Raw genomic sequence first — 16,641 nt, 5'->3', positions numbered from 1 at the left:
ACTATCATAAAAATTAGTTTATCTAGCTGAGAATAGGAAGTTACGCATCTGTCGCTATTCATTTATATATATATATATATATATATATATATATATATATATATATATATATATATATTTACTCTTTTAGCGTAATATGAAAGTATTATTCCATAAGCTAGGAGTTAATATTTATATCAGTATGAAATATCGAGTAGAAAATTTATAGCTTTTTCAGTGTTGACACAATGGCGAAAGTAGTTTCAAATAAAGAAACCTAAATGTATGTATCTTTTATGAAATGGACTTGCAGGATATCTATCGGTCACGAAAGTCATGAAAAATTCCGAAATCAGAAAACGGTCATGAAAGTCAAGAAGTCACGAAATTTAGCTTTTGGGTCACGATTTTTATATCCGTGCAAATATAAGTACAGACTGGAAAATTTTGTTCTAAAAACCTCAAAAATCACTGCCTAAAATGTCTATGGTCGGCTTTAGACGCTACAAAATCGCAAGCAAAGCACGCTTCTATCGCATGCATGGAAATTCGGCCTCATTCGCACCCAAATTCCCTCTTGAGAATGTTACGAAATTTAATGGTTTGGTAAAGAAAAAGTCACGAAATTTAATTTTGGAATTTTAGTAGACACCGTGACTTGGCTTTTCAAAGGTATTGACTTGCATTTAAACACACAAGTGTATTTCGTCTTAGGTCGCTAAATAACTTACAGCTTTTTACATGCCATAATCACTAATTATATTAGATAAAAATACTGTTAAATTACAGCTACCATTTATCAACTAAGATACATATTTTACAAAAAAATATATATATATATAATTTTACGCACAAGACCGAAATCATCAAAAATGAAATAATTTCCAACTATGAATTAGCAGCTATGATTTGCTAAAAGTAACCACAAAAGGAAAGATATTGGAATGTAAATAGACTTATTTCTTTTAAAAAAAATTACATATATATATATATATATATATAGAGAGAGAGAGAGAGAGAGAGAGAGAGAGAGAGAGAGAGAGAATATATAATAAAATGTTTTGTGAAATATAGCAAGTTCTTGTAAGTGTAAAAAACTGTGAGTTATGTAGGTGCACCTAAGAAAAAATGTTTTGAAAGCCAAGTTAGGCTTTCGAATAACTTCTTAATACTTGGAATTCCTTCGTGGATAAACGGTTAGCGTACGCGCCCTTGGCGTGGGAGATCCGGGTTCGATTCCCGGCGGAGCTCATGTAGTTCGGATTCCACGTTAATCAGCACGTCCCGTCTCATATAGCCTCGCTGCTGAAAGGAACGTTGAACTCCAAATCAACTCAAATTCTGAATACCTCGAAGTATATATTATACACTCGGTTATTTAAAATAATCTCGTCAGGCTTGAGTACGTTTCATAGAAAATGCACACATTTAAAGTATCTCAATAATGTATAAGAATTTGGAGCATGTGAAAAAGTAACCTTTGCTGACGAAAGAAGGGGGAGGGAAGTAGTTTTTAAAATATTGCAGATGTTTATGCACAATATCCTCAGGAAATATGCACATGTGCGAAATGATGATAGAATTGATACTTCATATCATTTACATCAATTTCCAAATTGTAATGGAAGTATAGGGTGACTACAAAATCCCATTAACATAAACCATTAAACGTGCGTAAATAACTACACGGAATGAAGTGAATGACATCAAAACAGTACTTTCGAGAAGTTTTATTGAGATCGAGAACATTAAGTGTCCAAACGATCAGTCTGTCGACCTCATATTCATGTCGACGCCGCCAAGTTCTGTGCGAAATTTTGCGGAGCATTACAGGTGTAACTTGAGTGAAAACTTGTTTCACAGTTTGGCAGTGGTATCGTAACGGTTTTGTGCAACGATGTCCCTTATGAACCCTATGACGCATTATCACAGATGGTGAGGTCTGCGCTTCGTGGTGGCCAGGGAAGTGGTGCGGGCAGATCCGGATTACCACGACCAATCCAACGCCCAGGAAAGACTTCCGTAAGATATTTGCGTACGGGAAGGGGATAATGGGCAGGTGTTACATCATGCTGAAACCAACATGTCTCAGATTCTGTGCTCTTCCAAGAGAGAAACAAACCAGTTCTGCAACGTGTCCAGATATCGTTGGTGATTCACAACACCGTTGAAAAAGAACGACCCACACACGCGTCTGCTGTCCACGCCTACCCAAATCACATCGGCGGATTCTATTCCAGCTCTTCATAAAAGTGTGGATTGTCTGAAAGTCTGCACGCACTTCTGCCAGTGTCTTACTTGTGGGATTTTTCTCCTGCACCCAACAACTTGCAATAACACGTTCTTCAACTGTAACTGGAAGGATCAGCCATCGTTCACACAATCTGAAACAATGGAAAATCTTACATTATCATTTATCAAGGGGTAACGGGACTTTGTGGCCACCCTGTAGAAAATTATCATTCTTTTCAAATCTGCAAAAAAAATCAAGTATATTATAGTCAAATGCAAAGGTGGATTGCCGTGGAATTTAACGTCCTTCTACAATGAGACTGTGAGAAATGAATACAGCTTAATGTGGGATACGAATCACGTGAGCTCCAACCGGGAATCTAGCTCGAATCTCCCACGCCGAAGGCAATTATGCTAACCATATAGCCACGAGGGAACTCTAGATGGAGGAAAGTGAATCAAAAATTGAAATGAGCACATCTGAAAATAGAATGCAGTTTCGTTATACTCTTTTAAGGTTGCAGTTAGATTACATAGTTTTGTTTTCCTTTGAACTTAATGGCAGAGCCATGTTGTAAAACTACTGGACATTCAATTTCTTGAAACGCTTTTTATCTGGACTCGTAAAATGAAATCAAATTTTTTAACGTACCATGGTTCCGTTCTTTAAACGGAAAGAGACTGATGATTAATGAAAGCGAATGGTTGTGAAATTTAATTTTGTGCTCTCACCGAAAATCACAAAAGGCATATGCTAGCCTTGTGCACCAAAGGCATATGCTAGCCACTACGCCAGTGGGCAGGACTTTTACCTTTACTCATAGATAGGACTATAAGAAAAGCATATATTTTAAATTCTTTCCTGTGAATCTGTCTCAAAATACGTTGTCTTATGGATACAGGCAAAGAATTGCATAAAGGAAAATGGAATATTCCTTATTTTGGAAGCTTGGCTCTATTCCCATTTGACATGGGTACTTGAGATTTTCTAGATCGGAGCCCTCTAATTTTAGTTCATATTATCTTCCAATTGTTTTACGTTATTATGTCAACACTGAAATGTCTCCACCAGGATTCGAACGCGAGACCAGATTGATCATCGCTAATACATTCGTAACTGCTTTTTTCTCCCATGAATGTGATTCTTGAACAGTTTAATGTATTTCTTAATTGACTAGGATTGCAAGTTTTGGACTTCTAGCAAGTCCGATTTATCAAGTATTTCCTATAATTACAACTTTCAAATACAGTATGTTAGATTTCTTGAAGCTAGAAATTCAATTCAATATTTTCCCCCCTTTTAGGAGAGTCTGAAACTCCAGTTCCAGAAACCCCTCAAGCAAAGAGTTTGCAATACCGAAAGAGCACGCCACTGAGAAGGCGTAATAGTGATTTGAGTCCAATTTGTAGAGTGTCGATGAAGGCAAAAGAAATCCAGAAGACTCCCGTGAAGGTAAGTGGAGAACTAGGTGTTGGTTATACTATGTTAGTAAGTTTATAATTTTTAAAAAGAAACTCCCATACATCTATATGAATACTGCGCTAAAGTTAGTTTCAGTATTACTGTAAAATTTCCAGATCTTTTAAACAATTTATTTCAGTAGCCATAATTGTGTATTTTGGATGTACAAAGTGTGTTTCAAAAATTGCATATGAATGGTCTATGTAGTCTGCAGTTCGTAGTGTCGCAGTTGCCTGTTAGGCTAAGTAATAAAAGCAAAAGGTAGAATTGGTGAATAGTGATAGGAGGAAATTTGACACTGCTGTAAGCTTAAGGACACTATTCTGCGGTATTAGCTTACATGGTCATGGATTGAACCAAAGCTTCTTTCACAAGCGACAGGGGAGCGTTGTCACCGAACAATATGTAAATATAAAGGTTTGCTTCAATAAAAAATCGTTTGTTAATTATTTTGCATAAAAAGCAATTTGCAAATTAAATAGAAATGTTGATATTAAAAAGTCAGTAACAATAACCTAACATTTCATTTACTATTCAATATATTCATACATTTAAGAAAGAAAGTGTAAGTGTTCAGTGGTTCCGTTTGAAAATCTAGCCACACAAAATTTATTCTGGTAATTTTCTACTATATATGTGTTATGGGGAAATTTTCTTGTTTAAGATTTACAATAATAATGCATTAAACCTACTTTGTTTTCTCAAACGTTATATTGACTCTATGTATAGTTGAAAAATTATTTTGTACAAAATTTAATTACCAAACAATTAATAACACAGCCACGCACAAAAACTAAGGTCTGTGCACCGGACCCCCAGGGTTCGATGTATTTTCTTACGCAGAATTTAAAGTTCGAAACCCCAAGACGATCGACCGTGTCACTTCTTTTATGGGCGAAAGACATCAGCGAATACACGTAAGACAGCACATACGATCGACTTTAGAAACCCCAAACTTTAGCGATTTTGCATAGGGAGAGTACACGTGAGACAGCCATACAGAAAAACAAAATTCTGTGCTGTGGACCCCAGGTCATGGATTCGATGTATTTTGTTACGCAAAATCCAAATTTCTAAACCCCCGAAACGTACTCCTGGGAAGATAATCAAAATATAGGGATCGTATCGGACTAATTAAATGAAAGCTGAATTTCTCAGTATCGGCATTTCAAACTAAACCTTAAAACATACTAAAAGTCCTCATCGATCCCAAGACGGCTTCACTTTCAAAATGGCGTCTAAAAATGGCAGCACAAGAATTCGTTCCTCTCACATTTGTTCCTGTATCTCGAACAAATATACGTGGATTTTCATCTTCTAAACGCCTAATTACGCAAAATAAAATGGATTATTTGATGTTAGTTATTAAATTGAGGTAAATTTTCAAAATAAATTTTTATCATATAATTTTTTTTTTTTTTTATTTTATCTTTGTAAATAAAAATGTCACTTCAAAATTGTAGATAATAAATTGTAATTTCAAGTACATCTTTTCAAATGTTTAGAGTACTTTGATGTACTTATTATGAATAGATTATTTACAATAACGCAGGATGCATTTAGTTCCTAATTGCATGGAGCTACAAGAGTAGTTTATAAGACATCGTCGACAACTTCATCTGGTTCATCAGAAATAACTTCTTCAGTATTAATGCGGGTCATGCCACTGCAGTTTTTGCAAAATTCAGTACAGGACGTTTTTTCGACATTCATATCTTTTGGAATATTCACTACGAAGAGAGATTTTATATTGACAACTAATTTGATTCAAGAGCTCATCAGGCACCGCTGGAAAAATTAACACTGGAACCAATTTTTCATTTTTCACGTACTACCAACTCCATTCTGTAGGTTCGAGCTTATTTCCAAACCAAAACTGGACTTGAAGGTATGCTCTTAGTGAATGTTGTCTAACAGCTGCAGACTTGGGAGGTAGGTTCGCAAGATCAAAGATGGATAACGACAGTCACTCAAGAGTATATATCGTCGCTCTCGAGAAGGGTGTGTCTCATTTTCTTAACTTTTCCAGGAGACAAGTTAAATCTTTTCTCGTAATTTATTCTATCTTTTAAAATTTAGTTTGATCTTTTTCGTGCCAGGTATGTAACTTACGAGATCAAATTAAATTTTGACAGAACACGATAAAATAAACTTATGATAATATCTTTAAGCTTGTCTCCTGGAAAAGTTGAAAAAATGAGATACGCCTCTTTGTCTCGAGAGGGACGATATATATATATATATATATATATATATATATATATATATATATATATATATATATATATATATAATGTGTGTGTGTGTATGCATGTATGTATCTATTGAAGCGAATGAAGATCCTAATCTTCCTTACCGCCGTAGTCTCACCAAGAAATTTTCTCCTGTAATACTTAATTTCCCTCGTGGTAGATTTTGGTTCTACGAAGTACAGGTGATTCTCTGGTTTTGAGCGTTCTATCATAATTACCAACAAATCAGTCTCTCTACCAACAATATCAACTGACTGCTGTGTAGAACGGCATATCAATAGCTGTCGACACGATAATTTCATCAGCACATCCTTCCGCTTGCAAAATGTTGATGTTCTGACAGCAACAATGGAGTAAATTTTGCAATGAAACGTGTCTTATTCAGTGAATTGCAAAGAGTTTGCTATCAAAATGTACATAAAACCACTCCATAAAGGAGGTTGGAAACAATTAAGAAATGAGTGTTTAACCATATATTGTCAAGAGAGACTAGCTTCTTAACATCAAGTTTATCATATGTCTTTGATAATATCCTTCATTATCAAACTCCTAATCCCACATTAACTTATAGTTAGCCTTTTGTTGACTTTTTTTCTTTACAAAGACTAGCAACATGATCTGATTTGGGAACTTCAGTAACTCTGGAAATTTCAGTTGTTTCAATTACTTCTGGAGGTGTGCATATTTTTATTCCTCCCATAGTATGGAACGTATTGTGACAATCAAGTATCCTTGTATTCAAATCTGCATTGTCAAATGCGAACTGAATAAATAACTTTTTGTTGACTCCTGTGCATTTATTCTTGAATATTCGTATCGTTTTATCTCTTGGATGGAACACTTATTCCAAGATTAGTCAAAATATCAATTAGTTGTACACTGCCTGCGTCACTAGACACCTATCGTTAGTTTCAGGAGAGAAATAAATGATCCAGACAGACAACCTGAAATAATAAGCTGAGCTATTACCGAACGCTTACGGTTAGCCCCTGAACTGTCATCGTTGTTTCTCTTCTTGGATATTTCACGAATCTAAAGTTTTAGGGATTTAGGAACCAGTTCATCACCAGTTATTGTTTGTTCATCCAAAGGTGTATAATATTCAGTATTGTACGGATGAATTCGGATGTCTTCTCTAATAATTTCTACTGGATTTTGCACGATTCGAAGAAGTTCTTCCAATTTATTTTATTTTTTTCCTTTGTGCATTGCTACCATGCTTCATGCAACAACTTATTGGCTTGGCCTCTAAATGTGAATATTACTTCTTTAAAATATGAAGTCCGACCTTCTGTTATGACCAATCCCTCTCCATAGTTACGGATAAGCTTTTTCTTTAACTGCTTGTCAGAGTAACCAGACATTCATCATTACACTCAATATGTTCAATGAGTGTATTGAAGGCGTGGAGTCCAGTTTCATCCATAGGTCTCCCAACTTTGCTGATTTTCTCGCAAAAATTGTTGTAACAGTTATAATTATATTTAGCCTCTGCTGCTACAAGATCAATGACACTTTCGATCGCTTTTTGTCTTTCACTCGCTCAGGTTTTTCGCCCTGAATAAAAGTTTTCTGAAACTCAAGTGTTCGGGAATAAAATTTTCTGTGACTGGAAACACAGTTACCAAACAGACTCAAACTATCTTAAACGTTGATACTCCACTAATATATCCTAGAAGTATCATGACGATATCTAATGAACTGAACATGTCATAAAAAAAAAAAAAAAAAAAATCTAGGGGTCCGCGGTGGCTCAGTGGTAGAGCGTTCACCTCCGGTGCTTGGGGTCCCGGGTTCGATCCGAGCCTCCGCCAAGTGAACTTTGTGGTGGACAAACACCGTGTGCGTGGGTTCTCCCGTTTCCTCCCACTTTCTTCATTCCCCCATTTCATTCATTACTCATCATCACCGTCCCCTTTAGCCTAACCGGCATAACCGTGGGACGTAAAACTCAGATTTCATTTCATTTTAAAAAATTCTACTTAAAAAATCACAATTATCTTTCCACTTAGAGAACAAGATCTCAATAGACTTCCTCTAATTATCTAAGTGAAACTTCCTATGGTGTGTAAGATGAAGCTTTTAGATACTGGTACATTTGTTTCAATGTAGCCAACAAGTGGGATATTTTTAGAATTTTCCCCCATAATAGGGAATTAAAATTGTCTGTGGCGGAAACACTGCTACCAAACAGACGCAGACTATCTTAAAATAAACTTTGATACTCCACTAATATATTCTACAAGTATCATATCGATATCTAAGAAAGGAAGCGTGTAATTTAAAAAAATAGATTATGGTGAAGAGAAAAGTAAGAAAAAATCAAGGTTTAGAACCTAAATTCGAATTTTTCGTACGCCCCCTAATTACCCAATTGTAATGACCTATACTTGCTTTTGTTCAGTAAGGACTGATGTTCGACTGGTTTAAGTTGACTTAGTTCGTACGTATAGGTACGGATTTATAAACATAAATTTCGAATTTTTTGACCGAAAAATGGGAAAATTTTAGTTTCCTTAGTTCGCAACACTGATTGTAAGTTGATCCAATTGGTCTGAAAAATTAGGTATATACCTGACAAGTAAGTAGATCTCTCTGAAGAAACTAAAGAAAATTCGAAACTCAGATAAAAATACAATCAGGATAAACTAGGGTCTAACCATATTTCATAGAAAAAATCATCCCGGTATCTTAGTGTTCACACAGGAAAGGATTGTCAGTGCCGTTAGTAATATTTGGCCATCCTGTCTCGAAAGGATTAATTGAAAAATCCAATAAATCTTATTCTCCCTTGACGTGAGATGTTTATTTATAGTTAGGATGTAGACTTTAAAATTTTAAAAAAAGAGAAATGAAAATGAAAATGAAAAAACGTGTAGAAAATGAAAATCCATGTATATTTGTTCAAGATATATGAACAAATCTGAGAAAGTAACGAATTCTTGTGCCGCCATTTTGAGAGTGAAGCCGGAATGGGATTGATGGGGACTTTTAGTATGATTTTAAGGTTTAGTTTGAAATACCAATACTGAAAAATTCAGCTTTCATTTAATTAGTCCGATATCAAAGCATATCTTTCCTGGGTTAACGATCGACCGTGTTCATCTTCGTTTGTGGGCGAAAAACATTTGCGAATTTTGAATAGGGAGAATACACGTAAGACAACACATACGTATTTCGCCCATAAAACAAAATAGGGGTTCCCCATTCGTCCTGGGGTTTCGAAATTTGAATTCTGTGTAATATATATTGTGCGACTGTGTAACTAATAATGCATTTTTATTGCTTGATTTTCTCTACAATCAATAGCTGAAAATAAATTAAATAAACGAATGTGACTTCTTACATATTTACTTCCCTTTGTTGTGAACTTACGTTTTACAATATCATAATGCATGTTTGATTATAATTAAAGATGGAAATATGCATTGCGAGTACTATTGAATTTCATTTGGAGAAACAAGCTTTGTTTTTTACCAGTGTTACATATCAATACAAAGCTCATACATTTGTCTTTTGATTGGTACCATCCATTCTCATACAGAGATATAAATTTCAAAATAACTAGGAAATTGTGACACAATATATGAAATGGCACTTTGTTCTATGTAATGGCGCTCTCCGATATAGATACGGTCACTTGTAGAACAACTTGATCTACTATCTTCAAAACTTTTTTTTTTTTTTTAACTCGTTATTTTATCCCTTCATACTTCATTTAATTTAGTGTTACTTCTTTGTCTCTGAATTTTTTTTATATTCTTAGCACAGAAATACTTGAAATTTTTAAAAAGCCCTTCCTTATCATATTTCTGTGCTAGGCGAATTAATTGTATTTACATAAATTTCAATTGGAAACAATAACCGTGGTTCGCGAATAGCGTTATGGGACGGATTAAGTTCATGACACTTGAATCCACTGTATATTATTTGTATAAACATTGATTCTTGGTGGTAAGATTCTTTAAGCCTAATTTGTGTCTTTATTTTTACAGTTAAGCGACTCACTAAATGAAGAAACCCCTTCTAAATCTTGTACTACACTAGATACCTTGAAGAACGATATTGAAAGCGTTCTACAGGATATCGACATTCGTACTCCGACAAATAAAAGAGCTGTAATCTCCGAAATAAATGGTACATCAGAAAATGAAAGGGAGACAAGTTTGTTTAATGATTCGTTTGGATATGATTCTGACAAAGAAAACAGAGGCGTAAGGAAAGGTAAGATATAGTTTATAACATCAGTTTTTCATCCTCTTATTTTGACCCCTGCTTAAGTTTGTCTTCATACAATTCGACAGTAGTAAGCAAAAGGGTAGAGCAAAATACGGTACATTGGAATTTGCACTTACCCGTCATCTTTTATTATAAAAATCTCCTCTTGAATTCAGTAGGTTACAATAAGTAAAAGTTCCTCTAATTGTAGGTTAACAAAATGAAAGGAACCCAATGACCAGGAGTCTTATGGTGTGTTGGTTAGGTTACTCTCAATGACCGGGCGTCTTAGAGAGAGGAAGGGTGCTCGTAACCGGGCAAGATTGATACTTCCTCATGTATGCTGTCGTTTATCCTAACATGTCGGCTACTTTCGTTGATCTGCGCCACTTCTCCATTGTTGGCAATGGTGGGCGACGTCCTCTTCGTTACTGTCGTGTGTAGAATGTTTACTTCAAGCACGTGAAGTAGGAACACGTGGTTACATCCAGCATGGTGTGAAGACATGTGGAACCTTACAATATATTTTAAATAATTTTCCATGTACTAAAACATAAACATCCGTATTGCTTAACATGTAGTCCTATAACTTGTAAACCTTTCTTTCACTCCGGACTACATGCAACATGTAACAATTGTTTTTACGTCACAGCGTCCTTCTAGAGAACTGAAAAATAACCAAATATTCGAAGCAGCAAAAGATTGCAACTTCAATTCACCCCCATAACAAAGAATTGTGTACCACAATCGTACTCAAAACTAATGGTCCCGGGTTCGATTCCCGGTGGGGACAATCTATCGAAAAAGTGTAGAAAGCTTTTTCAGGCCAGCCATTCTGAACGAGGTTTTCCTAAATGAGGTTCATTCACACCAGGCAAATGCCTGGATAGTATCTAACTTACAGGTCCCCCGATTCCTTCTCTTTCCCTGAATACTGTGCTCTCCGAGTGACGTCATCCTGTACTCAAAACTGTGGGCGACATCACACTTACAGTACACCAGTGTATAAAAGAATGTACTGATATTAAGCCCCATTCATACTAACGCACTGATTATAAATGATAATCAAAAGAAGAATCTGTAATTTTTGTTATATAATAAACAGAAAGTTGGATTAGGTATTGTAGACCAGATGACCATAAATACTAAGTCAGGCCGCTGGCAGAAGATGGACCTACATCTCTTGTAAGTTTTACCAGCAACATGTCGAGGAAAGACAGAAATGTCAGACAAAGAAGCGTAAGGTAAACTAAACTCGGGACTATTGTTTTCGGTGCAAATTCTTCTGTGTATTATACATGAAAGTGGTTCAAAAGTATATGGATTGTTGTAATTGTCCTGAACGAGCAGGAAATACTATAACTATGATAGTCCCTGGTTTTTGTGTAAAACATCACAAGCGTGAGTCTGTTTTAGTACATTTTGGTGTTGAAATCGTAATTTCAGAAAGAAAAATTGGATTTGTTAGAAAATTGCATTGTATTGATATAGGCTTTGAACTTCAGGTGCATATATTCAGAATTTAGGGACGTTCTTGAAATTTGTACTAGTTTGCCTATATTAAAAAATGGAGAAAATATTTTATTGATACAGTACATATTCCTTAGTTTTGTAATTTTTAAATAAACTCTCTTTAGTTTTCAATTATACATTATATACATAGGTGTTAAAAAGACCCCTTTGTTAGTTAATGTATAATTTATTTCCTGATAGTTTTAATGTTGTGCATTTTTCAACATGTTTACTCTCATTATTTGTTTATATTGTTAAGTTTTTAGTATTCTATTATATTTATTGTATTTGTCCTTGAAGGTCAAGATCTAAGGGGTGACATTATTGAAGCGGAGAACAGGTCAATCTTGTGCCTCCTGATGACAGTAACAATTGGCTAACCCTTTGTAACAGTGGCACTTTTGGCCTGCATATCACCATATTGCCTTTTGATAGTTTCACTGCTAAGAAAAATTGATTTAAATGTATATAATAGTCAGAAGCTTTCTTTTACTTCGCCTTTCTTACGTTTAGATTTTTTTACCGGGTTAATTTCGACTCGCAAGTTTTCTTATTCTGAATGTTTAAAAAGAGAAATTTTACTTATTTCACCTTGAAGTGTCCTAATTTTGGAATGTTAAAACAGGATCCTAATTAAAAATTTGTTATACATTTACTACTCCCACTCATACTGACAAGGTACATTCGCGAAGTTTTCCCCTCGGGATTTATGTAAAGCGGCCCAATTTGTATTGTACTAATTTTAGTAGCCTATACTGGTGATTTGCATAGATTTGCATATTCATGGGCATTCATATATCCGGAATTCAATCATATACTACTGTAACAGTCGGACACAAAATTGCTTTTACTTCCTTTAGATGTAACTGAACATGAATGTGGCCATATGCAAAACAAATTGGATCAAATACTGCTTCTGATACAAATTGAGAAAATCATTCCCTCAGGCCCGGGTTCACGTAGGGATCTCAAAACAAATTGAGAAATACTTAAAGATGCACACAATCTATATGCAAAATTTCAATCTGAATTCTTGAAAACTAAGCGTGAAAAATGTTTCAAGTTTGCCGTAAGAGAAAGTCACGCTTTTCCGCCCCCACTTGGCGCCACCAAGTTGACCATCCCTTTCCAAAACGCATCTGGGATGTTCTTTAATTCATGCTTGACTTGACCAATAATAATAATTAATAAATAAATAAAAGCTTAATGCCTGTTACAGGACCTAAATAAGTGTACAAAATCCTAATAATAATAATAATAATTAAAAAGCTTAATGCCTGTTATAGGACGCAAAATCCTAAATCCTAATAGGGATATTCATTTAGATATGAGTGTATAAGATGATTTGGTTAGTATCGTGTTGGCTCGAATATAAGCTGCTCCCTCAAATTTGAAGAAGGGAGAGAGAAAGAAACCCAAATATAAGCCGAGGGGAGAAGAATTGCCGATAATCATTTAGCGGCTGATTCAGGGCAATTTACCCAACTTCGTCTCATTCCTAGGATTGATGATCTTTATTCTCTGCACGAGCATTTACATTAGGACATAGATCCACTTCAATATAAATAAATACCGGTATAAGCTTAGAAAACAACAAGCACAATCTTGATGAAATCAACGAGTACATTATCAAGAATGCCGATAATTTTGACAATGTTGTTTATTGATGGTACATAAAGGTATCTACAATACGATCAGTTCTATTATTGTTGCGTTATCGTTATATCGAAATTAGAAACGATCACAATTTTAGTAGCATACAATATGATTGCTAATTTTTAAGGTCGCGAAAATAACTTGCATTCTAATTTTTCGCAGGTGAAATTGGGAGCAATATTCAGGCAATTACGGTAATTCTACCATATCTCCATTATTATTTGTAAACCGGTTACAGCAGAAATACTGATATTCCTCCATTTCTGAAAGGGATTTGACACTTTGCAATGATCCAGTCTCTGTCTACGTCCTGAACTGTAACTCAATTTTGATTTCCGTATACATGCAGATGATTGCAACTAGTTAACTAACGTTAAAACGAAAGATTTGAAGATACCAAACCAAAGACGCTGTTAGATAGTATTTACTCTCTTTTACTCATATCTTTTGCCTTTTGCGACTATGTCGACCTCAAAATAGGAGTAAAGAATGCTCAGTTTTACTTTTTCATTAAGAAACTGTGGACAAGTTTTCAGTTTTTAAGACAATTGTGCTGAAAAGACTTTTTTTTCTCCCTCTCTCGTGACTGCAATGTCTTTTCTGTTGCGTGATGCACAAGAGCTGATCAATAAAGAAGGATCATAAATGAATAAAACACAATTACCTGTACTAATCCTGCAAATGTTGGTCTTTTTCAAAATAGTCCCCATTACACCAATGGATTTGTCTCAACGTTTTTTCAAGTCATCAAAGACACGCTGGAAGCAGTTTTTGGACAAATTCTACAAAATCGCCTCAGCAACTTTCACCACTGTCACTGAAGATGTGAAACGCCGTCCCTGGAGATGTTTCTTTGAAGTTGAAGAAAAAAAATCACAAGGGGGCTAAATCAGGACTATATGAAGGATGTACACACGGAACGTTGCTCTTTGCAAGATAATAAACAGAATTTCTATACTGTTCTCCGCGTGTCATTTCCATGTTGCCTCATGCAAAACTGAAACTGTGTGCGCTTGAACGGCTGCCAAGGTCACATTCCTGACGTCGTGGCCTTCAAACTTGCTCGTTCTATTCATCACTTCTCCCATTACACAGACGTGCTTAGTTTTCTGTACTTTGCTATTGATGATCAGTCTTTATTGATCAACCTACGTAGTTTGTAATATGCTAATCTTAACTTCAGATCCTAAGCGAGGCGTTGAAATATGAAGAGGTTATAGTATGTTAACGCAACCTGTTAGATTTTCAGAAATCTGTATAGTACATTTAACCTAACAGTGTTTGTATTGTTCACTTCTACCAGGATTCATCGGCATTCTTATCTACGTTCGTCACCAGAATAGGTTCTGTTTGTTGTCTATAATTCTTTCATACTTTATTTCCTTAAATTTGTCTCCCAGCATTCATATTTAACTACAATATTTCTTAATCAAGCCAGAAGATAGATGGTGATTGGGAAGAGGAATGGGAAGATAGCTTGTGATGTAATGCAGTTATAGCGCTGCTAAATTAGTTAACTTGTTGGGAGAAAATCAGAAAGGTTATATTTGCTGATTTACATTAATTGGCATTGTCATTGAGCTAGACAGTTGTATGGGCTCTTGTACCTTCTGGTATTATTCAGACTACGAAAATTACTCAAATTGAATTTCTGAATTGCTGGTAAATGTTCTTTTTGTGCGAAATTTCGTTGAGTTTTGTCATGAATTGTAAAATCGTAACTACTTTTCATTTTCAGTTAAGAAACCTGAGTCGGTAGCGAGGGATCCTCTTCTATCATTGAGTCCTGTATATAGAACATACAGCAACAAACAGGAGATAATACTTCCAGATCCATTTGACAAACTTCTGTCATCAAACAAAGGTATGAAGTTCACTTTGATAACTTATATCATGTATATCGTGAATTAAAATTCAGAATTTCTTACTTTCGATACGTTTATCTTTTAATAGTTCAGAAAGTATACTAACAGAGTTCCTACTCATCTGGAAGATTCAGAAATTCAGCTTACTCGTAAAAAGTTTCGAAGAAGTCAGCGAATTTTTCAGTACTGATTTTTACTTCTCAGAACTCACTTTTTTTTCGCCTTACCCAGTTATTTGGTAAGGGGTATTTTATAAAAGAAATCAGTTATTTTGCAAAACTTGTACACCTATACATATACTGTATTCATCTACATGGATATTATATGAAGAATTTCCTGCTCGGGAAAAATAGTTGTTCTTTACATTATATTATTGACCTGAGAATGTGTAAATTATAACCTGGAAACGCCAGGGAATTCGTGCTTGGCAAATGTGGGAACTCTGATGATTCAGGCGATTATAAGAGGAGGTAGTTACACTAACTGCCGATTAGGGGAGACATTTACGGGGGACATTTGACCCCCCTGAGTTCGATATATATATATATATATATATATATATATATATATATATATATATAATCAATATAGTAGTACTAAGTCAGTGGAAAACGCGAAATTTTACTTACATCAACGGGTCTCCACCCCCACCCCCCCAGCCAAATCTGAAATGACACTACTGCTGCCAATGAATTTATTAAGGCAGTATTTTTAAAAAAACTGATTTTATTTTTGCTCATATTGGCATTAAGTTTGAATTTCGTTAATAATAATAATAATAATAATAATAATAATAATAATAATAATGATTATAAAGATATTAGAATGCAATGCGTCTTCTAAAATAGCAAAAGTAACCCCAACGAGCACGAAGCATGGGTTGGGGGATGTAAAGTATGTAGGATACATCGGGGGGGGGGGGAAGGTAAACAAGATTGGGAATCACCGTTCTAGATCATAGGATGCACATGATCACCTGAAATGTTCACAGAATAGCAGTAATGAATCCTATGAGTGTAATCATAGACCCCGTAGAATAGTAGGAAGTAGTAGCCCAAAACAACATGCCGTGTTTCGTGGTTCAGACATTTCGGTTCAGAGCATAACTTTCTCTGGGCATCTGTAACCTGTTAGAAATAAGATGAAAGAGTACTCATCGTACCTCATTACACCTTTCTAATCATTGTCGGTCCACATTCTCTGCATAGTAAAACGTTCTTGGTGGTAACCACTGGTTGTGAAATTCCAATCCAACTGCAGATGTTCAGGTTATGAAACTCACGCCGAATTGTGATTGTTACTGTACCGGTAGGCTATTACAGGGTCTGATTTGAGTTCCGCAGTCTCTCTATAACCTTTGTATCAATCCTCTTCAATGCTCGTCGATCCGTGACACTGAGACTTCTTTCCATACTATATTAATCTTCGCCGATGTAGTTTTGCCATGAGTTGAGTAGATTATTAC

The 16,641-nt window shown here is 35.3% G+C and overlaps 1 protein-coding gene across 2 annotated transcripts in view; it reads left to right on the top strand.

Annotated features, from left to right (window-relative positions):
- LOC145671344 (uncharacterized) overlaps positions 1 to 16,641 on the top strand; it is a 128,847-nt gene that overhangs the window by 96,759 nt on the left and 15,447 nt on the right. For both annotated transcript variants that reach the window (XM_081740380.1, XM_081740379.1), the window contains exons 12-14: positions 3,516 to 3,664; positions 9,921 to 10,149; positions 15,050 to 15,175. In XM_081740380.1, coding sequence (XP_081596506.1) covers positions 3,516 to 3,664; positions 9,921 to 10,149; positions 15,050 to 15,175 — 504 coding nt within the window. The remainder of the gene's footprint in view (positions 1 to 3,515; positions 3,665 to 9,920; positions 10,150 to 15,049; positions 15,176 to 16,641) is intronic.

The sequence above is a fragment of the Thermobia domestica genome, chromosome 15 (assembly GCF_964235325.1).
Source record: "Thermobia domestica chromosome 15, izTheDome1.hap1.1, whole genome shotgun sequence".
Taxonomy (NCBI): Eukaryota; Metazoa; Arthropoda; class Insecta; order Zygentoma; family Lepismatidae; genus Thermobia; species Thermobia domestica.
Note: the sequence above shows the minus strand (reverse complement) of the source record. Positions and strands in the feature narration are given on the sequence as shown.